We start from the raw sequence: 24222 nt of genomic DNA, 5'->3' as shown, positions 1-24222 counted from the left end.
GTGAGGAATGTGAAAATGAGGCAGGAGAGGGTGACTCGTATGCTGTACCCTGGTGGGCCGTGGGGTGGGGAGGGTAGGTGGTGGAGGAAGACAAGGACTTCGAGAGCAGGAAATATTCATGGCTGAAATCACACAAGCTGGAATGTCCATTGTGTGGCCACTCATTGTTTTGTACAAGCAGGGAAACGGTTTACTTTTGTTGTGTTTTTCTACGTTTTTTGCTTCCCTTTGTCCAAGTGTGTGAAAGTGATTGTGTGCGCGTAAGCAAGTGAGAGTGTACATTTGTTTTTTTACCCAAAGATCCAGAGCTAAATGTACTCATGGTCCAGTAAAAAAGTTAACTAGATGTGAACTTTACAAGAGAAACTTTGTCCTCACTGTAGAAAAGCAGGGTAGATAGAATGAACTTTTGCAACTTATTCTACGTACTTCCCTCCACATTAGTTCCCACCATGTCATATTGGCCATGTGTGGCATAATCATAATTGGGAATAAATTTGAGGGTATGAATATTGCTTTTGTCTTTAGGGATATGGAGTGGGTTGGTCAAACAGAAGAGGAATCCCATCAAATATGGGGCAGGGTGAGGCAGGGCAAAGGGGGTTGGGGGTTGAGGGGTGGGGTTACAGAGAGGTAGGACATCACCTGATAGAGGGTACCTGATGCACATACCCAGTGAGCTTTGTTGTGAAGCAATACATTGTGGGACAGACTTTTTTGCTTGTTTCTGCAGCCCTGTCCCATTGCAGTCAGGTACTGACGTTCCTTCCCATCAGTCCAATAGCAAAAGACTGACTGCCTTGGCTGGACTTTAAACAGCTGGCAGGAGGAGGAACTTTCATTCATTTCAGTGGGGTTGATCCTTCTTGGGTGGTCTGCTCCAAACTTTAGTCTGTATGTGTATCTGTGTGTGAGCCCACACATGCATGGGTGTGTTTGTGTATGTGTGTGTTTGTGTGTGAGGGGACATGTGTATGACTGCGTGTGCACATGTATGTGTGTGTCTCTGCATCTGCATGCTAAACCACCAACATACGATGGACTGCAATGTTTTAAGTAAGTGTGAACATTGTTTCTGTGTATATACTGCATGAGTTTGCATTAACACTGCGCCAGCTAGATATCCAAGCTTATTAAATTTTACCACAGACAAAGATGCCTTTGTGGATACCTGTCTGAGGAGCAGGTGATAAATAGTTAACAGAAACAATATGCCCAGAGCTTGCATGTGCACGCAGTACGGAGCCGTTCCTGCAGCACCAGCAAACAGCGGAATATTTGTGGTCAGTGCGAGATGTTAAGTGAAGCCTTTTTGGATGCAAACCTGCAACTGCTTCAGGACCGTTTTTTCCATTGTTTTGGCCAAAGCGTTTGCAGACAGCAGCGAGTTGCAGCCAGCAGATTCCACAGAGCCAGAGCAAAGCCTGGGGAGATGGGGAAGGAGGGCAAGATAAGGAAGGAGATGGGGAGGAAGAAAGAAAGAAGGATGGAGAAAGAGTGAGAGATGTAGAAATTGAAGATGGGTGGAGAAAGAGAGAGAGAGATAAAGGATTGGGAGAGATGGAGAAAGAGAAAAATAAAGACAGAGAAGAAGACAGAGATAAAGGCATTTAGGGAGAGATGAGGTTAGGCGTTTCCCTGGACCCTCAAACATATAGATCTGCAGGGGTGAAAAGGTCGCTCTGCCTATGCTCACAGGAGAAATGGCCAGAACAAATCCCTATGGGATGTTTGGGATGGGGAGAGGAAGCCATGAACTTGCATGAAGGAATAAACACATGAAATGAAAATAATGAAAATAATAAGGACAAGATGGAAACAACAAAAAAGGAAGAGAAGTGACAGAATGCACAACCAACAGTTGGACCGCTCTGCAACAGTAAACAAGGGTGACTGGGGCCCCAACACCAGTCAGCGATATAGATACAAAATAGCACATGTGCACACAACTCGATGTGACAAGCTGTTCCTTTTTGACAACTCATTGTTTTTGTCCACCTCATCTCAGCACTGAGAAGCTTTGATACATGCCACGGTGCAACAGGGAGATTAGGCAGTTCACCATTTATGAGTAGGGAGGTGTTTTTCTTTATGTGTCCCAGGGGAACACTGACAGTGACAAAGCCCCAAGAGGATATATGAGAAAAAAAACAAGAGAAAGGAAGGTTGTTTCGTGATCCTTGCTCTCTGGGGTGCTCTGGGGTAACAGCAGGGGCGCAGGAATGAGGTGAAATAGTTTGGATGCCAGACCTACATCTGGCCTCGGCCGATGGAAAAAGGAGAAGAGGGGGGGGAGTTTATTTTCGTGTCATTTCGTAATGGAAAGAAAAGTGGGAGCGAATGGAGGACAGCCAGTGGGGCGATGCTGTGGTGTGCCACGGCTGCCGTCCCCCTCAACCCACCCACCGACCCGCCCCCTTCCCCCACGTGACAACAGGCACTCTGTGGCCCCTGTCTGCCAGGACAGCCTGCCCAGCCTGTTATTTAATCATCCCACTCCTTAAAATAAAGGGGGGGGGTGTTTGGTGGGGATTCTCAGGGAGACGACAGGAGCCTTTTTGATGGTGGACTTAAATAGCCAGGGCTTGTGGAAAAAACAGTGGAAAGGGTGGTTCACTTGAGGCAACGAGTGTGGGGCTTTCATGGGTGGGGTAGGGCAGGGCAGGAGGATGGCATGGGGTTCTGCAACAACATTCTCATTGTTGTGTGAACCACACACACACACACACAGTAACTATAGTTGCCCTAGTTACAATAATCATGGTAATAATAGCAACAACAGTAGCAGCAGTAGTTGCATTTGTAGTATAAATAATACTATACTAGAAGCTTAAATATTATTAGTAGTAACAGTAGTAGTCTTACTAGTAGTAGTCTCCATAGTTGCTGTTACTGTAGTAGACCTTTTGGCAGTAGCAGTGAGAGCAGCTATAGTTGTGATATAGTTGGTTGTTGGTGTTGTGGAAGAAGTAGTGGTATTACATGGTAGATGTAATAGAAGGAGTAGTAGTAGTTACTTTTCTTCCACATTTTTACTTGTAGTAGTAGCAGTTGTAGCAGCAGTAGTTATAAGGGTGTTTGTATTAGTCAGTAATAGTAGTTGTTGGGGCAGTAGTAGAAGTACATGTTGCACCTACAAAGAGACAGGAGTGTGAATCCTAGTCCTTACCAGTGGCAGCTGGTACGCTGGAAACAGGGGAGGCTGAAACATTACCTTTAAATCTATCATTACTTTCAACCTGTTCCCCTTTATCCTCCTTGATTTACAATAAAACACATAATTCACAGAATAATTGACACCAAACGCGTAAATGGAGTAAATGCTTATGCTCGCGAAACAGCGCTGATTGTCTGTAGTTTGTGTGCTTGTGAAAGCTACAACATGAGATTTATTTAACAAGGATGGCATTTATCGATTTAAATTACATTAAATGCCCATGACACATCACAGCTTATATGAGGTCTGTGTTCTAAATGTTATTGTTCATTGCACTCAACCTAACCTAAAAGTTTATTCTCAGTAATTTAAATTGATTTAACTAAATTTAGCTCCAATTTGTAATTTGAATTTTGTAACACAAGAAAGCTATAATGAGACACATTTAAGACAAAGCTTTGGGATTATTTGCCACTTAATTGTTGAAATTGCCATCCTTCTTAATAAAACAACCTCATGCTGTAGCTTTCGCAATAGCGCACAAACTACAGACAATCTGCGCTGTTTCACGAGCATAATCATTTACTCTATTTACGCATTGGTGTCAATTATTCTGTGAATTATGTGTTTTATTGTTAATCAAGAAGGATAAAGGGGAACAGGTTGAAAGTAATGATAGATTTAAAGGTAATGTTTCAGCCTCCCCTGTTTCCAGCATACCAGCTGCCACTGGTCCTTACATATTACACAGAGAGGGGTGCAGACTCCAGGGGCCCATCGACTGGTTGCTGGTGTTCTTAAATTAGCCAGTTAACATGATGAAGCTTTGCAAGATTGGGGTAATTGTGGCAATTCCAGTAAGTGGAGCAGAGTTTATACTGCAGTTTAGTAAGGGACCAGAGATAAGCCCCACAGCCCCACAACTAACAACTAAAGCTAAATTATCATCACTGTAGATTGCTTTTTATGTGTGTGTATGTGTGTGTGTGTGTGTTTATGCATGTGTGTGTGTATGTGTACTGTGGGTTGTTTGTGTGGAGCTGGGAAACAGCGATGCCAGGAATCCCTGTGAAAATAAAGCAGCGCAGGCAAAACACTGAGGAATGTGGCTGCCATTAATCCAGATGAGCTGGCATCCCCAAATTGCACCATACCACAGCACATTGTACCCTACTTTCCCCACTCTGAATTCTGCCATGTAGGAGAGGACATTGATAGCCATGAGAGACTCTGTGTGTGTGTGTGTGTGTGTGTGTGTGAATCAGGAGGTATATCAGTGATTACTTCCCCAGCTGCAGCCCATTGTTAGCCAGTGACCTGTGAAATCTCATTTTAAACAGTAATATAATAATGAAATTAAGTGGGAACCACCAGACCAGCAGGTCCGAGTTTCCTGTGCCCTGGGACAACAGCAGTCCTGTGGTGGGACCAGAGCATGGCACAATGGGTGGGGTGGGGAGTGTTTGGACCTGGGGTGCGCGATTCCATCCATTAGAATGGAAGCCACTTCCTGCAGAGTGAGTTGGTGTGTGTGTGTGTGTGTGTGTGTGGGGGGGGGGCTGCAGCTTGGATCCTCCCAACTTTTCTAATGTGATGACATATGCAGAATGCTACCACCAACAGTCTTGTTGCGGTCGCAGTGAGCAGTGATCATGCAGTTCTGCAGTGAAGAGCAGCATGCATACCTTCAGAGCCTCCCCCCCCCCCCCGCCTGGTTCCCTGTCATTCACTCTGCACATTTTCATCAGGAAACCAGACTGCTGCCTCTTTAAGGACCACAAACTGTAAAGTAATATATTGCAGAACAAATATCTATTGTTCTACCCCAAACCCCTCCGACAGACACACACACATTACTCCTCTCTTTTTTGGCTTTTGGCATTTGGCAAAAACAGCCCCTGGGCTTCTGAATGGAAACCAGCCTAATCAGGCTCTGACTAGCTCTCCCTCACAGAGTCAGAGTTAAGAGAGAAAGTGCGCGAGAGAGCAGTGGATGCGGGTTTAGATGTGGAGGCTCACTTAGCTGCATCCCACAGAACAGACGATGCCCTCTGAAAGAATTTCACACCATGCATTTATTCATCGGAGTCCTTGTCCAGGGCTTCTTGGAAACATAGCATCTTAGATGTTATTCATTTACACAGCTGAATGTGTATCAGTGCATCTTAGGGCAAGTACAGCAGCTGTGTCTGACCTAGAGTTTGATTCTCTGTATATAAGCGGGATTCCTTAAACATGGCTTAACGGTGCTGGATTAAAAGTGCTGTACTGAAATGAATACAGTAGTCAAGCGAGCACTCACACAGCAATTTGAATCAACTCAACAGGCAATAGGCCAGTCCAAGAGTTTTATGACAATTCACAGGTGTCCAAAAAAAAACAGTTGAAATATTATTCTACACACAGAACATGCGACCTACACAGAGTAAAGTATGAGGTGCCCTCCACCCCTCTCTGGCTACATGGCTCTACACACAAGCCACAACAAAAGTGTGCATGATCACTCAGTCATAGCCACGTCCTGAGACGAAGAAAAAGCTAAAACCAAAATAGTAAGATCAGGGAACAGGTGCAAATTCCTGAATTGTCCTCCTTCCTGCAGGTAATAATATTGAGTATGAAGTATGTGAGTGCGCATGTGTTTGTGTGTATGTATGTGTGTGTGTGTGTGTGTATGTGTGAGAGACAGTGTGTGGGCACATGAGCGCACACATGCACACATTGGTATGCATGAGTGTTTGTGTGCGTGTTTGTACCTGAGTGCATGAGCATGTGTGCATGAGTGTGTGCGTGCACAAGTATACATGTGTTCGTATGTGTGAAGGGGAGGGTGGATCAGGGGAAGGGTTAAAACGTGGCCCCAGCCTTCTGTTTCTGTAACTAAACCCTTGTGCTGGTAATCAATTTGAGGTTAATCCTTGCTGTAGATCATTCCCTCAATCACCTGGTGCAGTGTTTCTTACCAGAAATCCATAAGCAGCTGGCTGGCACTTTCTCCGCAGCAGTTAATGAGGTGGTCAAGTGCCGCGTGATACTCCAGGGCCCAGCTGAGAGCCCCAGACTGGGAATTGAGCCCCTAGTTACTGCTCATCAGCACTCCCCTTGAGGCAACAGATTCTCAGGACAGAGGCCATGTGACTGGGCTCAGATAAGCAGACATGAGGTCCGCCATTCAGTTTTGGGCAGGCCCAATCCACTAAGCCCTGAACACCCCTCCTTCCCCCTCCCCACCTTGCCCCGCCCCCACAACACCTGTCTCCCAGGGTGGGGAAACACTCATCTAATGAGGGGCGTAACAGTGGATTGATTGCGGGGAGCCATGCACATTGTCACCTGCCAAAGACTCTTAGAAGGAAAAGACAGAGACTCTTGTCACAGGTATAACTGGCAGTGATCCATGCAGTCAACCAAACAGCGAGTGTTCAGCTGGGTCAGAGTGAACTAGCCAGTCCCTCTCAGAGTAGCAATGCTTTCACACAGTACGATGTGAGCCTTGTTTTTTAATCTATCAATCAGATGTTCTTTGTTATAGCGTATTTTTACAATCAAGGTTTGTCACAAAGTCCTGTACATATAGCATAGTGCATTTTACAGAAACCAAAAAACCCAGGCCAGTTGGTGAAAAAATGGAAAATTATTCCCTAACACTGGGAAAAGGCATTTGAGTGACTCCTGGAAAATAATGATAGAAAGGATAACACTGACTTAACACATAAGGCAACAGTTCCTCTTAATTCATCAGAATAGTTCTCTTTTGGTTTGTGTTTGTATGTGGACACGGGGATCTTGTTGTGTACAATATATTGGGAATATGGCAACCCATGAATGCTGGACTTGTGTGTGTGTCATTCAATTATGCCTGCTGACATATTCCATAGAAATGAGCTTTCAAAACGCATGTCACACACATACATTTGGAAGCAGCTTGTCCTTTAAGTGGCTTGTTTGTTGCTCTGGATGTCAGTGTTATCAATGTGATAATACCTGACTTTTACAGCAATTGGTTGCCTGTTTTTTTACAACCCTAATTTAACCCTTTATCTTCTCATAACTCAGTGTGAACAGATGTGTTTACACTGTGTTTACTACATGCCATTAACAGCCTGTAAACTACCATCGAAGCAGTGCATTGTGGGCAGGGCTGCTGCTAGGCCCTAAAGATATGTGTCCTGCCTCCACTGACTCCACCTTTGTCCTAGGCTGGCACGAGCCCTGTGGAATCTCTGGTACCCAAACACAAAAGAGGAGCAGGCCTGAAGCCACTCCAGTTCAGCTGTGAGGGGAAGTAGTGCGGGTTAAACACCCTCAGGCTTACAGCTGGGCAACCAGTGTTATTTTGATCTCAGTGCACAAGCTCAGAGCAAGACAATCCTCCATTTGTTTCCCCGGGAGCATTTGCGCAGCGAGCTGGTTCTGCGGCAGTGAGTTTCTCCCAGAGCTCAGCTTCAGGCTTGGGCCAGGCCCAGGCCCTGAATTTATATCACTATAATCACTAAGCTCCTCCAAGCCCTTATGTGTGACCTCTGAGTCAGAGAGTATGTGTGTGTGTGTGTGTGTGTCTGTGTGTGTGTGTGCGCATTAGATTGTGTGTGTCTGTGGTGTACGTGTGTGTATGTTTATTTCTGAATGTGTCCGCATGTGTGTGCTAGTGTGTGTGACTCAGGACTAATGCCAAAAGTGCAGTAGATTGTAACAGTGCTGCAGAAGGCAATGAGAGCAGGGTGGATATCACTGTTTGCAGTGGCACTGGTCCAAGAAGGCTTTTTTCCCCTCTGGTGATGATAAATGGTGACTAAGAGAGACAGGGCTGCGGGCCAACAGGCACACACATACACACACACACGCACACACACACACACACACACATATGCACACACACAGCGAAAAGAAACACACAGGCACAGAGACACAGTCAAATAGAGAGACAGATACACATGCCACAGATACATTCATATTCAGAGACATGCTCATACTCCACATACACAGATCACACATAATCATGAAGAGACACACCACAGACACTCTCACAGTCACATGCAAATGCATGTACATACTCAGAGAGACATGTGCAGAGAGAGACCTCTTATTCAGCTTCAGCCAACATCAGCAGTGCTTTCAAAAGGCTGTATTGCAGTACAGCACAGAACTGACAGTGGTGCTTTCAGAAGATTGTTGTGCAGTGTAGCACAATACTACCAGCAGTGTCATGCAGGGATTTCATGGCAATGATAAATTACACAAAATATTGTTTAATTAACACATACATAAGAATTCAGCAATCATTTTATCACTGGTACATGTTAAAGCACAACACTGAGTAGTTTGTTAAAAACCTGCATTTGCCAATTTAATTAAGGGAGGCTCTTGGGCGTTCGGTAAGGCTTATTTCAAATCCTTGGAAGGGTGTTCTTGTAGCACTGTTACCTTAAATTTATTCACTCAAAAGCCAGCAGTATCAGTGATATGTGGAAATGAGGTTTGTCTTAGGAGAAAAGCCAAATCAACAAAAGTAATGAATAAAAGTCATAATGAGGGTAATACTTTTGACCTGGAATCGGCCTGGGCTGAGGACCTTCATGTCAGAGGATCATGTCAGACTGTGTGGACCTAAATGGCCTTCCACATGTGGATCATACGAGACAAACCCTGCCCTATCTTTGTGATCTGGTTCACGTGTCTTTGGTAGTGCATCTTATTTTATGCCACACTCTTTAAACATATCCAGTGGAGGCAGCAGAAAGACTGACAACAACATCTGTGCGGGTTTTATATGTCTCTGTGTAGTACGTCAGCACCCAAAATACACACACACCTACAGACATGTAGGTGTGTGTGTATTTAGACACTCACATGACCGCACAGACATGCATGTAAGTGAACACAAAAATATAGACACCAACATCAACAGAGACACATAGGACTGTGCATATCCATATGTGCAAACACACACACACACTGCAGACATCACATTTCCCTGTAATGTGAATGAGGACAACCAACAAAAGCAGTGTTTATTGTTCATAAATGTCGTCTTGATGTGATTTAAAAAGCAGACTCAATAAAGATCATTTGGGTGCAATTAGCCCTGCTTTTACACAGCAAACATTTGTGGCGGCTTTGGCCTTTTCATGTTCAGCCTGTTGCCATTCCGTTCAAAAGAAAATGGAGGGAGAAGAACAAGGCTAATAGGGGCCCACATGAAACAAGCCCTGGCATTGATGGGAGATGAAATCACAGATGTGACGTGGGTGGATGAAAGTGTTGTGCTAATTGTTTGTCCTGCATCTGAAGGGAGAGTGAGAAATGGCCTACTGCAGCAGTTTGGCAGTTTGAGTGGGGCACAGATTAGATTAGTTGACCCCCCCCCCCCCCTCCCCCATGGAGCCCAGGTGATCAACTTAAATTTCATCACAATGGTCAGATATCGCCGTGCTGTCCCTCATGAAAAGCAATCATTCCCTCCTTAACGATGTCCTGAAAATAGCCTCCGGAGATAACAGCACGGATGGGTTTCCAGTTTCCTTGGGTTGTGGGGTTTTTTGGTCTTTTTTGTTTGTTTTTCTTACTTTTGCATTTGTTTGCATTTTGTTTGAAGTTCTTGTTTTGGATAAGGAATCATTCCTGTTTGATGAATAATCAGTGAGTCTAGATTGTTTTTACATTACATGAAGCATTTCTGTAAAGCAACTGAGATGTGTGTATATCGGACGAGTTGTTTTGTTTTTATTGTAAAGGATTCCACTTCTCTTAGGCTATGTAAGATTTTACATTTGTAAACTGTCTACATTTTGAGTGTGTGTCTATGCTCTAACAGAAGTGAATTAAAACAGTAATATCATTCACAATTGAGGGAATGGAAAAGGTGTTACTTTTGGATTCAATCTGCTGATTGTCTCTTTCTCACTCTACTCACTTTTCTATCTCTATCTGCTGATTCTCCTTCTCACTCTACTCACTTTTCTATCTCTTGCTTTCATTCTCTCTCTCGCTCTCTCTCTCTGCTCCTCCTGCTGCAGAGTTTCTGATTTAGGAGGGCTACGTGTGTGGAGGAGCTCCGACAGTTTTCCTTGAGCAATGGCTCATAGGAGGGAGAGCAGAGAGGGTGTGATGGGAGGGGGTTCAGCCTGCAGCTACTAAAAACAACAAGACCCCCCCTCCCACCACCCATCACAAACACACCACACTCCAAGCTCAATGTCAACAGCATGCCCACAAATACTCGCCCCAAAAACCTCAACCATAGAGGGCAGAACATTCTTTACGTCATTGCCACCTTTGGATGATAGCACATCTACCCGGCACTGCTCCCTGGCACTACTTGTCAGGCTGCTAGATTCAGGTTTTGCTGGAATGGCACACATCAATAGACTGCAAATTGGAGGCTCGTCCACCGATACCATTTAGCTAGTTAGTTACTTGTGCTTTATTTTATCATAACCCCACTGAGATTAAAATCCCTTTTTGAACTGAGGTAGCACATTCATACAAAAATTTATTTTATCATAAAGAAAGTTTTTGGTTCACAGATGAACCTGAACTGACTCAAAAGGCATCTGGACATCTTGAACATTGTAGCTCACTGTAAGAGCATAAGTGGAAATGATAGAGCCACGGCATTAGCGGTCAGTGTGAATCTGCTCCGGGGATACAGTGAAAGCGAATAACGCTGATGTGCACCCATTTCCTCCGCAGATCACACAGATGGACCACACCCTCAACCGTATTGCAGATGCCGTCAACCTCTTGCTGGCTCGGGCGGGGCAGCCTGGACAGGCAGGGCAGGTGGGGGGTGGACCCACAGGACAGGGTGGGGCCTCACACGCAGCAGGATTCTTTGCCAGCCACAGCAGCCTGCCCACCTACGAGCAGCTGGCCATCCCCACTCCTGCCTTCTCCCAGGATGAGAGCTCTTGAGCCAGCAAAAGCACCGCGCTCCCCATTATTCTAAACACAGTTCCCCTGTACTGTACTGGACTGTACATACCTGCAACTCCAAACACTGAGCCATAATCACTCTACACAATGTGTGCCTGCATTCCTAACACAAACACACAAGGAGTACCTACTGTTGCAAGCTGTCCACTCCTTCTGTCACCATGCAACCACAAGCACATGCATGCACACACTGAAACACACATTCCCAAACATGCACACACTTATACACACTTGCACTCACATTTACAAATGTGGGCACATACACATAGACATGCAGAGATTCACAAAGACACTGAGACACAGGGGGCACAGTCTCAAAGATATGTACACAGAAACACACACATGCACACACACAGGCAAGCCCAGGATAAATGGTACCTAACTTCATCATCAAACATTATAGCATGTACAATGTATATTACAACTTAAATGATTGAGGTATTTATATGTGCATTTAATTTTTTTTACAAAAGTTATATTTGTAAATGCTATGACTTGTATAATTATTTCAAATTCCACTTTTAGATTATAATTATTTTAAATACCACTATCAATGAAGATCTGCTGTAGAATGGGAAACCCATGTCTAAGTTAACAAGGCCAGCTTTTGCCAATTTCCAGTCTTATGCAAGTTTTTGTCTAGTTTTTTATTATTTCTTTTACATTGAAGGGCTTCCATCAGATGTTCATCAATTTTATATAATCATCATCCATTAGAAAGTAAGTGCAGAATACAATCCTCTCAGCACATTCACATGCATACTGCAAGAACTCTGCAGTGGTCTGCATCTACCCTGACTGCTCATACCAGCATGGGGATGCGCAAGTGCAGGGAGCAGCCTCACAATCCACACCCCGGCCGGACACAGGGGGAGTGTCTATGACAGGAGAGAGGGAGATTTCTCTCTGTCTCTATCTCCATCTCCATCTCACTCACTCACCCACACACATACACAAACTCACACATGTGTGCTCACTCACTCACAGGTGAGTATAAACGCTTTGTTTCCTATTGGCACAAAGACTGACTCAGGCTCTCTCTCTCTCTCTCTTTCTCTTTCTCTCTCTCTCTCTCTCACACACACACAAAGTCACGTGTGCAAGCTCACTCACACACTCATACTCACACAGCCTACACAACACTGTTTCCTTGCTGCAGTCCACACATTCGCTCTTGCTGGCTTGACAGCGGGGTCGTTGGGTTCCTCATGCACCAGGGCATGCCCAGACATGCCCATAATGTGTGAGTCAAGGCCAGCAACTTGTCTGAAGACTCGAAGCTCCCTCAGGCCAGATCTGCTCCATACTGTTTCCAGGAACAAACACACAATGAGTCAGGGCAGTGTCAATCATGCACGCGTGACTATGAGTATGTGTGCACCTGCATGCAGGACTACAGGTGTGTGTGTGTATGTGTGTGCACTTCTGTACATGCATGATTGTAGATGTTTTTGTGCATTTGGACAGGTGGGAGCATTGAGTAGGTAGTCATCCCTCTGTTCTTTCAGTCAGTTCTTTCAGTCATTCATGTAACTAGTTACACAGCGCTGTGCTCACGCCAAAGGCGTAACAAAACTGTGACCTTGGTTTTTAACAGCCAGAATCAGAGTGATGTTTCAGCCAATGAGACAGCACCTCTCTCACTCCAACTGACCTGGTTCAGTCCAAGGTCCCCCACCTTGGATTGAACCAACTCACCATACTAGACACAGAGACAGTAGACAGTTGACTGAGTCTGCACATATAACTGATTTTAGAGTAACTTTTTTATGACATGAAATATACTCCAAAATTTGTACCATCTGTGACTCAATAAATGGATATTCTCACAGTACATTGCACAGTGCACAGTGTGTGTCTCTGTAATTTTTGACACTTCTCATCCGTGTATTCTGTCAGGTTATGCACCTCCTACCCTGAAAGGACATCATCACAGTACTGTACATGTGAGCCCACTCACATCAACCGACAAGATATACAAATACGCCATGAAGCAGTAGAAAATCTTGAGCCAAAATGGTGCCCACTGTGGGTTTCCAGTGTGAATTTGCAGTCTCCTTGTTTTCTCAGCTTTGAGATAATGCATAATCTGAATCCTTCTTGTTGATGAACCCAAGGGTACCATCTAGTTTTAACAGGCTCCATGTGGACCAGTGGCTTATAGAACATAATTTTCTCTTATTTCAACCTCTGTCTTTTATCTTCTTCAGCAGCATAACTGTCATAGTTATAACTGTCATTTTACTTGTCCATAAATGCAACTAGGAATATAATGGAGCAGCTCAAGGCAAGTGCCTTGTTAACCAAAACCTTAAACCTTTGGTTATAGAACTAGATTCCAAACTTTGCACCACTACTTCTTAGTTTATTCTGGCTTTTTTATGTGTGTGTGTGTGTGTGTTTATACACATCTGAAAAAGACCAGTTCTTGGCACATGTTCTCCCAATAAACTGCCAGTTTTTTATTTTATCTTCTGCTGACATGCAAGAGACGCACCACACAGTGTCGCATAACACCTGAGGACGAGTTTTAAGTAAGGGTAATTACAGCTGTGCTGGTGAAGTTGTGGCTGCACAGCACAGGGCAGGCGGACACGGAAGCGGTTTGCAGTGCAGTAAGCCTCAGACCAACGCCACTACCACACCCTTTGTCTCTGTCTGTCTCTCTCTCCCTCTCTCTGTCTCTCACTCTCTGAGGCTGTATACAGAATATATATACAGAAAAGCATCTGATTTCACTTAGAGAACCTGTGAAGACCACACACACATTCACACATATGCTGCACACACACACACACGCACGCGCGCGCACAAACAAGGCCACACGTTCTGCCCAGTAAGGTTGTGATGTAGCAGCCAAATTCTATAAAAGAGCACATATTGTAAAAATAAATCAAGCCACATACCAACAAGGAAAAAAAACTAATATGGCACATTAAATGCACTGGGTAAGCACTCCACCAGCATGGACAATCTTGTTGCTGTGCTGCCAGTGCTGATGGGCTGAAGTGAGGAAGGCAGAGTGAGGGCATGTGTCCTGACTGAGGACTCCGAGGAAGTGCTGGTTGAGGGGGCTGGGCAGTACTTGGGAGTGGGGAGGGAAATTTGGGGACAAACAGGACGGGTGGCTACACTGCACTCAGGAGCAGATGGCGTCTCTCTCTGACTCCCTCTGCAGAGATTGGCAGCCCCTTCGGCATTCCTTTAGAGTGTCATGACAGATAAGTGATTTATGCAGCACACGACCATCTGGGCTCTGACACCGCCCCATGAGCTGCTGACAATGGCTCCCCCACTACGAGAGGGCGGAGACCCGTCGCCATGGAGATGGCAACATGTGCGGCACCAGGCTTTATTCTTGAGGAGAAGTCTGCTGCCCCTACCCCTCCGACACACACAAACAGCCCCACCCTCCCCCCCATCCTTGGCCATTGTTGTCACAGCAGTCCTCCACAACCAACCAGCCAACCAGCCCGGAGCCTGACTTTGTAAACGTTTCTTTTTTTCTCTTTTCTTCTTTTGTCCTTGGGCCCCCGACATTCACCGTCAACAAATTTCAGCCCATTCTTCCACAGCTGACAGCGCGCCTTCGTGGGATGCAGCATCTGTTTCAAGGAGGGGAGAGGAACGGCGTGAGGCCTACTGTCCCCCCCTCCCCAAATCTATACCCTAACCCCCCCCCCACCAATTCCCAACCTCAGACCCACCCAACCTATGACTCTGAAGAATTTACTCAGGAACACTTCTGGAGCGTCAATACACAAACATTCTTGTGTGCATATTAATGTTTACACATACATTCTCTGACAACTTGCAATCTCTGTACCATGTACCTCTTCCAAACCCACATTTTCGTCATTTCCACAGCCTACAGGAGCTCCCTCCAAAATTTGTACTTTGGTGCACATGGATGGCCGGACATCGCTAGCTCACTCCTTGCAGACTATTTGCCTACTCCATTTATGTCTCCACTCCCTGTTCCATCATCCATCACTCCATTTGCATGTGCTTGTTTGTTGTACTTGTGTAATTGGAGTGCCCACAGACCCAAGGCACGCAGTGGCTTGTGTTTGGGGGTGGGTGCTGGTGGAGGGGGGTGGGTGCGTGCAGAAAGATGTTGCTAATCCGACAGAAGAATAGGCCAGGTCAACCATCCGCTGTGGCTGCATTCAACCACTGGACAACTGCCACAAATTAGGAGGGGATGACAGGACCCTGCAAAGAAGGACCATTGTGGCACTTCAGAGCCCAGAAGCCTCCGATTAAGGGCCAATCTGGCAAAGGTGAAGATTAATAGCCTTTCTGCTGCCCCCGGCCCACTCTCGATAAATCTGCTGTCATTCAGCCAGCTGCAGTGGTGACCCCCCTGGGCACATATGGCCCACGCTAGGCCATAAAAAACACCCAACGTGCACGATTGAGCCAACAGCGCTTGTCCCTCAAAACAGAACAAAAATTGTCTGGTCAAACGTGCTGTGCATTGGTAACTTAGTGATGGAGAGGCAGTGATGTACTTTGTGTTTGTTTGGTAGGGCCAAACAAAAAACTTCCCTAGGTTTAACTGTCCAGCTGTCTTTATTCACCTTTTTTGTTACACAACAAATTAAGTTCCTTTTCAATCACCACTATTTATTTAATTAAAATATATTTTCCATGTTAACAGTACTGTCAAACACATAACACAAAAAACAGAAGTTCTGGCCTGTTCAATCTCCACCTATATGTTCAGTTTTCATGATATAGTCAAGTGTGGTCAACTATTAGTTAAACACACACAGGAGATATGCTAGCCAGTCTTACATGACTTGCCTTTTTTGTGTTCTAGAATAAAGAAAGTGATCATTTACAATTAATCTAACAATTAAGCAGTTATCAAATGTTATATTCACATTTAAAAATCAGTATACTAGCAAGAACAACTACATCAATGTTTCTATAAGGGTAAAAGTTGCATTAATATTTTCAGTGGTGGTCTTGCTTTATTGAGGACGCAATGCTTGAACATGATAATGACTGCCAGACGGTGCATCCGTTTGGCTTCTAGGGTAGTAACTTGCATCCTACATGATGTAAACCTTATCATAGCAGTACAGAAACATACAAGCAGTACATCTAAGTCCTGCTCAGCAGCTGTCTTGGGAGAGAGAGAATCAGTTCGCATTTAAGGATGTTACCCCCTCCATTACCTTGTGGAATCCCTCCTGGTGCAATGGAAAGTGATGGAAAAGCGGGTGTTGGTGGGGGTGTCGGCAGCCGGTGTGCTGACATCCATCACTGGGATGGCCCAAGAACGGTGGAGCATGGCTATGCATTGAACGGTGGCCCCTTTGTGTTGCATGTTTAAAAAGATACGCCCTCGCCATCCCTTTCATCAGGAGCAAGCCGAGCAAATCTCAAGCTCCGAATTCCATTAATCCGAGCCAGTGAATCCATAGAGGTGTACCCAGCCCTAAAGGCTGAGGGCTTGCCGGCCGGCCCACAAAGGAGTTTTACAGGCCAAACGATTGGGGGGGGGGGGGGGGGGGGGGGCTCAAAATGAATGAGAGGGACACCCGGGAGATGGATGGATGGATAGATAAAGAGACAGCAGCAGCTGAGCAGAGTGCTCGTGTCACAGCAAGTCAGGGTGTGATGGGGAACAGGTTTCTCCTTGCAGAGTGGAGAAAGGGACCAAGACAAAGGGGGTTCATCTGAAAAGAGGATTTAGGGCTCCTATTGTCACAACAGTAAAAGTCAAATATACAGCTGCCCCGTTTGGTTTTACGTCTCTCCTCTCACAAAAAAGTACACTAAAATGTACATCCTGAATAATGACAGGTCAAAGGAACTAAATACAGATTTGATCTCATTTTTTACAACTGACCCCATCTAGTTCATATCAATATAAATGACATGATAACAACATTAAAGCAACCTCATGCAACTGCCAGTACATTTTTGATGAAAACTGACAGCAGATCCAGATCATCATCTGTCAAAGGGGTGACGCCAGGCATCTGTAGTGCATTCATTTCATAGAATTCCCACATACATGACTTGTCACATCTTGTGTTCACCCTGCTCCTTTTAGCAGTGCCTGGACAGCAGCATCAAGAGGGGCATGTGTTTTAACATTGGGGGGGGGGGGGGGGGGGGGGGGTCAGTGTCTCACAGTAGCTGGCTTGTCAGGCAACTGTGTTGGCAACTGTGTTGTTTGTGCTGCTTCAGTTTTGATGCTCGAATTGCTACAGTAAATGTCAATGTGATTGAACCGATAGTATGTGAAATTTGTGCAAGGACAGCCGTTACGCTCTGGATGAGGACATCTACTAACCTAACGCAGAGTGTGAATAAAGTACGTCAGAGAGAGAAGTTCCCATTCAGCAAGACGGGTACTTGAGGTGCAGCTTAACTTGGGCTTGAGTTGTGTTACCGTCACAGTCCAGTTGGCTTGGGCAAAAGGAGCTGGCTGTTGCGTGATTACTGTCGGGCAGCAGAAATGCCGTGTCTGGAGAGCAGGCGCGCAGCTGACCTGGCCGCCTTTCGCAGCCAAGCCCTTGAAGAGAATCCAAGATAAATGTCCCGCGGTATAAACACAGAGGCCCCACGTGCACATACTACACAGGTCACCACGGTTCGGCCAAACACAGCTGTGAGCACGGCTTTACGGCGCACACGTGCATATTCTTTTTACATGCATATTGTTTTTTTTTTTTTTTTCAGAACACAGACACGGAGGATGGAAGTAAATGGAGTTTGTGGCGCGAGCTGCTTTGTGCTCACAGCGCGCTCACAGAAATAGGAAAACCGTGCGGCATCACATTTTGACAGCGTCCGTTTTTGTCTTTTTTAGTATGGCTAAATATAACAAAGAAAAAGACGTGACTTACGCGTTGAATCTGCAGCATTACTCGATGCGTGATCCGCTCTTCTGCAGTCCAATCCCCCTTGATGCAACGGATGAGCCAACCGACTTGGAGTTTGTGTGTGTGTGTGTGTACGTGGGGGAGGGGGCGTTTAAGACGTGAACAGGGCCCCCCAGCAGAGAGCAGACCCAGAAAAAAACACAAGGCAAAGAAAGAAAGAAGATTCCTGAAAAGCTGCCACGAGTTCCCTGTCAGTCAGCCTTCTGCGTGGCTGCGTCAATTAAGCTGTGCGCATTGTTGCACATAGGCATGAATACTGAGTGAAGGAACGCCAAAAAGTGGGAGTCGGCACCTGGAAGCGAACACACGCACATACACACGCGCGCGCGCACACACACACACACAAAGTATAATAACAGAACCTTCAAACAGTCTTTATGCACCCAATTTGTTGTATGACTATGCTATGTCTTTCCATAGTTCGACATAGGAAAATAATTATAACAATTTCTTCAGTGCAATTTGTGCAGGTGTTGAGTTGACGCAACTACAACAAAATGGCAGTCTGCACGAAAGAATTGTTTTTTGTTACATAGCCTACGCCTATTTCAAGGGATTCTTTTGTTAATATTAACTGTCAGAATTCCTGATAGCGCTTGGATAGAAGACGACCAAAACGGGCAAAGCGACCCATTGGCCTACTCCTCTTGGATCAGCCAATGCGTCTTTTCATGTTGTCATTGGGATGCTGAACGAGTACGTTAAAAAAAAAAAAAAAAAACAGACAATGGCCGATAAACGTACAGACATGGACAAACCCGTCCATTCGTCACGCTAGGGGGAGAACTGGGGCTGGGCTGAAAAAATTAAAGTGATGCGAATTTTGGGAGGCCCAGAGGGCTGGGGAGCTTTAATTTGGTGACAAAACCTCATTTGCAGGTCAATGCGATGGCACACTCGCCTCTCCTCTCGCTCCAACCACCCTTTGTTCCCCCGTCGCCTGCTCCGATGCCAGATGGCCATGGAAAATGCTAATTCTCTTTGGCTGAAATTTTCTCCTTTTTGTATGTAATTGCAGTCTTTGCGGATGGGGTCTGCGGAGTGTGCGCCTTATTCAAATGGGATTTAGTTTTTATATTCCTTTTTCCAGGCACGTTTCTTACTTCGTATGTGAGTCGAGCAGCGTTTGGCATCTGACAGCCAACTTTTCAAATAAAGCACAGTGTCAACGCCTGCGGATCAGTCGGGGGCGATTCAGTCAAAGAGGCCTTATCGCATGATTCGGCGGCGTTAAGGGTTTTTGAAGTTATTTACGCAACATTATCGTTTTATTTAAGCCCGAAATAAAATGAAAGCTCCTTCCATGGTATTTCTACGTAGCTTGCATTTTGAGTGCATTTTGTTTTTAAATCAAACCTTATAAAGGTTTAAAGGTTTAAATAAAACGTATTCGTATGGCAATTACACATCGCCCATAAACCACTGCTAGGTAGTGTGTGCCTATCATTATTTTAAAACACATTGCTCTCCACCACATTTTTAATATTATATTGATACTGTATTTTAACAAGTCAATCAACCAGAAAACTTGACTATGAGATTAAGCACTTCGCGATTTGCTGCAATTTATCAGTTGCCTAAACACGATTATTGCTAATGCTGTTGTCCACTGCGTTCTGCTAAATTATATAGCAAATTGCTTTAGTGAATTTAAGTTGAAGGTAGCTTCCCATTATCTATGAACAAGAAAATACACATTAAGAAGTGTGCCGTGTACAGCTTGCGCGCACGACGCAAAGCTCTCCGATGGACAATCTTCTTGTTTGTTCTCCAAACTCTTTGTGACCATGCTCGCAATTTACAGTTCGTAAACTGGATGAATGTTTTGGTGAGTCATTAGAAAGAAAGCTGCGCAGTTTATCTAGCAGTCTCACGGTTCAGTAGGTAACTGATCCTTTGAAGAAACAAATTAATCTCTCCACTAGCGCATAGGCCCATGCATTTTAATTTATTTATTTTAGGCATAGTGTAAAAGCTGATGTACATATACACCAGTATTTCATACATTCAAATGTCTATGAATTAACACGCATGGAACAAAGTAGTACAGTGTAGTATAGTATTTTGTTTGATGAAACGACTCCGGTAAGAAATCAAGTAAAACACGTCATTACATATTATATATTATATATATATATATATATATATATATATATATATATATATATATATATATATATATATATATATACACGCAATACAAGCTCCTCAGCTAAACAGCTTGTTCAATGGAAGATGAAATACATAATTATGCTTCAGAACTGTTGGCCTACATATCAATTTTTATATCCAATCTTATACATTTGTTCATCATTGCATGTAAAGGTATGAAGGTATAAGATATTCTAGATACTGATAATGATTGCATGTGATGTACAGGAAATCATAGTCTACGTATATGAATCATGTTATTAAAACATGAAGCAGTGCTTTCAACACTTGGAAAATAACTAGGCCTAAACTAGCTATATGTTCCTTCCACATGGAACTTCATTAAAAAGGGTTGTATCTAGACAGCTGCTATCGTCAAATTATTAAGTATTGTGAATTTAAAGCTAAGTTTATTGAACGGCCGTCTCTCGGGGGGCATATGGCCACTAATTAGCTGGATATCCCCCATAGTTTAATTATATTTTTTCGCCCATTCGTATCAATGGAGAGGCAAACAAAGTTTCCATTGTTCTCCGATGCAGGACATTATGTGGCTGAATTAATGGATCTTGGCTATGTCTACATGGATTTGCCATATGGCTACAAAGAAGGGAAGAATGGAGACGGAGCGCTTTGTGTTGGAAATGAGAACAAGAGAGTCAAAGGTACGGACGGAGTGCGCGTGTTTGTTTGCACTGGCAGGGCGAGGCGGCGGCAATCACGCTACACTGTATCAAACATTTTTTACTTGGATATTAAGACATTAAGGCAGTTGCGAGCTGCTTTTGACAACTGAAACGATTTGATACAAAAATATATATGTTCGCAGAGAGTGTATTTCGATAGCATGCCCCAATGTTGTTAGCGGTGACGAGGAGGGTATTGGATCGTATTTCTGGTCAGCTGCCTCCATGTAATTCAATGTAAACTTGCAACTATAACCAACTGAACAAGCACATTTAAACAGAAGTAGAGTATTACAAAGCAACTTTTTTTTCCCGTAGGCAGGTGGCTTCCATGTAGAGGTAGCGGGGCGCGTTGCTTCCACAGGGGTAAACAGCGTTGGTAAGAGGTTCTTTAGAAGAGTTATTGAGTGCGCACTGAATGTGGGGGTGTCTCTCCGGACAATGTGGGGGTCCCAAAGGCACCTGCTTCAGTTCTTTATGGGGGAAAAAAGGCCTTTAAATCCCACCCTATATCACACATCTGCCTTCTCCGTCGTAACCGCGACTTGCAGATTTCACTGTAAAACTTTTTACAATCTAACAAAAGAACAGACACAGAAAAACTATACGTATGTTTTTCTCTTTTTTCAGTGATATGATAGTTATTTTCTTAATGTATTTTTTCATTTATAGGAGCACGAAGGCTACAACTATAAAACGAACACTAACGAAAATACATGAATAAAAAAACAGTATCTATGTAGAGAAGTAGTAAATGATTCCGATTGATTTGCTTTATAAAGCCTTTACAAAAACAGGGATTAGCGGCTTTGAGCGTTTCACTAGCCTGGATACATTTGGGCGTCATGTGATTGTTTTATTTGGTAAAAGGAGCCTAGGAGATTTTTTTTTTACATTTACAGTGCAGTAGTTCATGATCCTAAAAGTATGTGCCCCTAAAATCCGGTCTGATTCCAAACCTTCCTCGCAGTGGAAAAAAGGCGATTTGGGAGACCCAGGAAAGCGAATCATATGGCTGCTGCGTCTACGACGGGCGACAACACCGGCGCAGCAGATGCTAGCCGGCCTATAGGCTAACGGTGGACTCGGCGGAATTTGGGGGGGGTCGGGAAAAACGAATGCTGCATTTGTCAGTCCTTGAGTTGGAGCCATTGAGACAGGTGTTTTAATGCATACACATTCATGCATGGGCGTCAGTTTGTTTTGAAAAGTGCTGGGGACAACGACGGGTTCTACATGTTCACACATGTGGTGGGGACATGTCCCCAGCGTAAATGACGCTTATGCATTCATGTTGAAAGAGGAGATGCACTGAAGGGTTCATGTCGGCCACTGTCAAAGCAATAGTCAGGAATAAACCTAAAAGTGTAACTCCTTTTCAGATGCAGAAAATGGAAAGAGGCGAGGACAGAATCGCATAGAAAAGGTCAAAACGAAGATACGAGGAAAATACTTTATTTCGGGACAAAAGGAGGGGGCTGTAATACAAAACGGCTCAGAAACTTAATGGACCCTACTTTCAAGTGGCGATATACTAAGGACAGCTACATTACTGATTGCAAAACACCACAAAATAAACTTCTCAAAAAGAAATGTTACCGTTTGGCAACGACAAGCATTTGCAAACAAGAAACATAAATAAACAAAATTATAAGTTATTCTTTACAATATATACATTTACACATGATACTCTATTACAAAATATATAACTTCATATTGTCCTTTGTTTAAAGCTGTACACTTTTGGCCAGTGTTGACATTTAATATAATTTGGGATTGCACAGTTGCTAACGTATTTTAACACTGTATGTTATGCCACAAGTTTGCTACATTTGTCTGAATTAAGTCCTTCGGCGAGTTCTCCCTCTCGGTTTAAAGTCCTGAGAGACGGTCACCGCTCCAAACTCCAATGGACGACCATTCTTGGGTCCCTCCTCAGTCTCTCCCCCTGTGGCAGTAGGAGAGACGGAGCGCCGTTCACGATCCTGCAGTGCAAATGCCTGTTGAAAACAAGCACATTAGTGATGCGTTCTACTCTCCGCTTCATCTCCCGGCACTCCTCCGGGTAAAGAAAATGCACTAGTCAGCTATTTGAAGAAAATCAGAATTCTAGCCCCCTTCCTGCAAACGTCACCATCTAGAAGATCCTTTCCCGCCAACGTGACGTATATTCCCCTCCCCCCTACTTTTTATGCTCTCAGGTCAACTTGCAGAGTCGAGATTCATGTGTTCTAAGTAATTTAAGTAACTATAGGAGTACCACCTTCCCTTCACCTCACAACATGCTAAACCACAGGTCCAGCAGAAATGGACGCAATGCCAATTCGTGTTGATTGACTAATACATTTCAACCCAGTACGGTTAAATACATACCTTTAACGAATTGTTTTCCGTGGAGTCTCTTGCTCTGGAATTGCATTCGGGGAGGCCTTTTTGCCTTGGTCAGACCTTCGTCTTTTTGCGTAGAAATCTGTGGGAGAAAAGGCTGCAACATTAAAACAATGAAAATTGCTCTCTAATGCAAATTGTCTACTATATAAATATTACTACACGGCCAGTACTTATCCGCAACTAGCAAAATGTCATTGTTCTCCGTCTCGTTTTGCCATTTTCAGACATCGTAAAAATAAAGGTTTACTGGGAAAAACGTGCGTTTACCTGTAATTCGTGTTGCAGTTGTCGCTGAGAGATCAGTAGTAGACGTCCTCTTTCGGTGGCGGCGGCGGCGTTTTCCTGAGTTCAGGTTGTCCAGGTTTTCCTGATTCACCTCGCTGGTGCCCGGCGCTGTGCTTTCGGAGCTGGACAAGAGGCCATCGACTACGCGCGAGCCGCTGACATCCTGGGTCGTACAGTCCTTCGGAGTCACATCCATACATGGCTTCACCTTCACCGGCAAAGTAATACTCCTTTTCCCAATGTGCACCGACTCGTGGTAGAAGACAGGCGTCGTAGCCACAGGCGCCTCCTCCCAGTCGTACTCTCCGGACAACGGAGTATCTGACTCAAAGTTAAAGTTCCACCGGCGTTGGTCCCGATCGCAGATTTCCCGCAGCTCTGATTTCAACTCCCTATCCAATTCGTCGTGATCGATCGATCCGAACAGGTTCCGGCAGACACTGCTGCGGACATCTAGAGAAAAGGTTCTCCGTACGGCCGACCGCTTCAAGGTAGTAGCAGATAACATTGTATCACCTCGATATCCAACAGTAAAAACGCAAAACAAATAAATCTTGACCGGACACAATGTAGACCTCGATTTCTAGCAGTCTGGTGTGCTGTCTCGCGTGCGTGTTTACGGTCGTTTTTTCCAGTTCGAACAGAAGTACACGGAACTATTTAAATATGTGACCCAGCTGTGCATTTAATTTGTATTTAAAGTCCCAAAGGT

At 44.5% G+C, this 24222-nt stretch overlaps 1 protein-coding gene across 1 annotated transcript in view; it reads left to right on the top strand.

Moving 5' to 3' along the window:
• Positions 1 to 11307, top strand: part of kcnq1.1 (potassium voltage-gated channel, KQT-like subfamily, member 1.1) — an 86850-nt gene extending 75543 nt beyond the window's left edge. The window contains exon 18 of the mRNA XM_036534913.1: positions 10850 to 11307. Coding sequence (XP_036390806.1) covers positions 10850 to 11071 — 222 coding nt within the window. The 3' untranslated portion in view covers positions 11072 to 11307. The remainder of the gene's footprint in view (positions 1 to 10849) is intronic.
• The last annotated feature ends 12915 nt before the right edge of the window (positions 11308 to 24222 follow it).

Source organism: Megalops cyprinoides, chromosome 8 (assembly GCF_013368585.1).
Source record: "Megalops cyprinoides isolate fMegCyp1 chromosome 8, fMegCyp1.pri, whole genome shotgun sequence".
Classification (NCBI taxonomy): Eukaryota; Metazoa; Chordata; class Actinopteri; order Elopiformes; family Megalopidae; genus Megalops; species Megalops cyprinoides.
The sequence above is the reverse complement of the archived record's forward strand: the minus strand, read 5'-3'. Positions and strand labels throughout refer to the sequence as shown.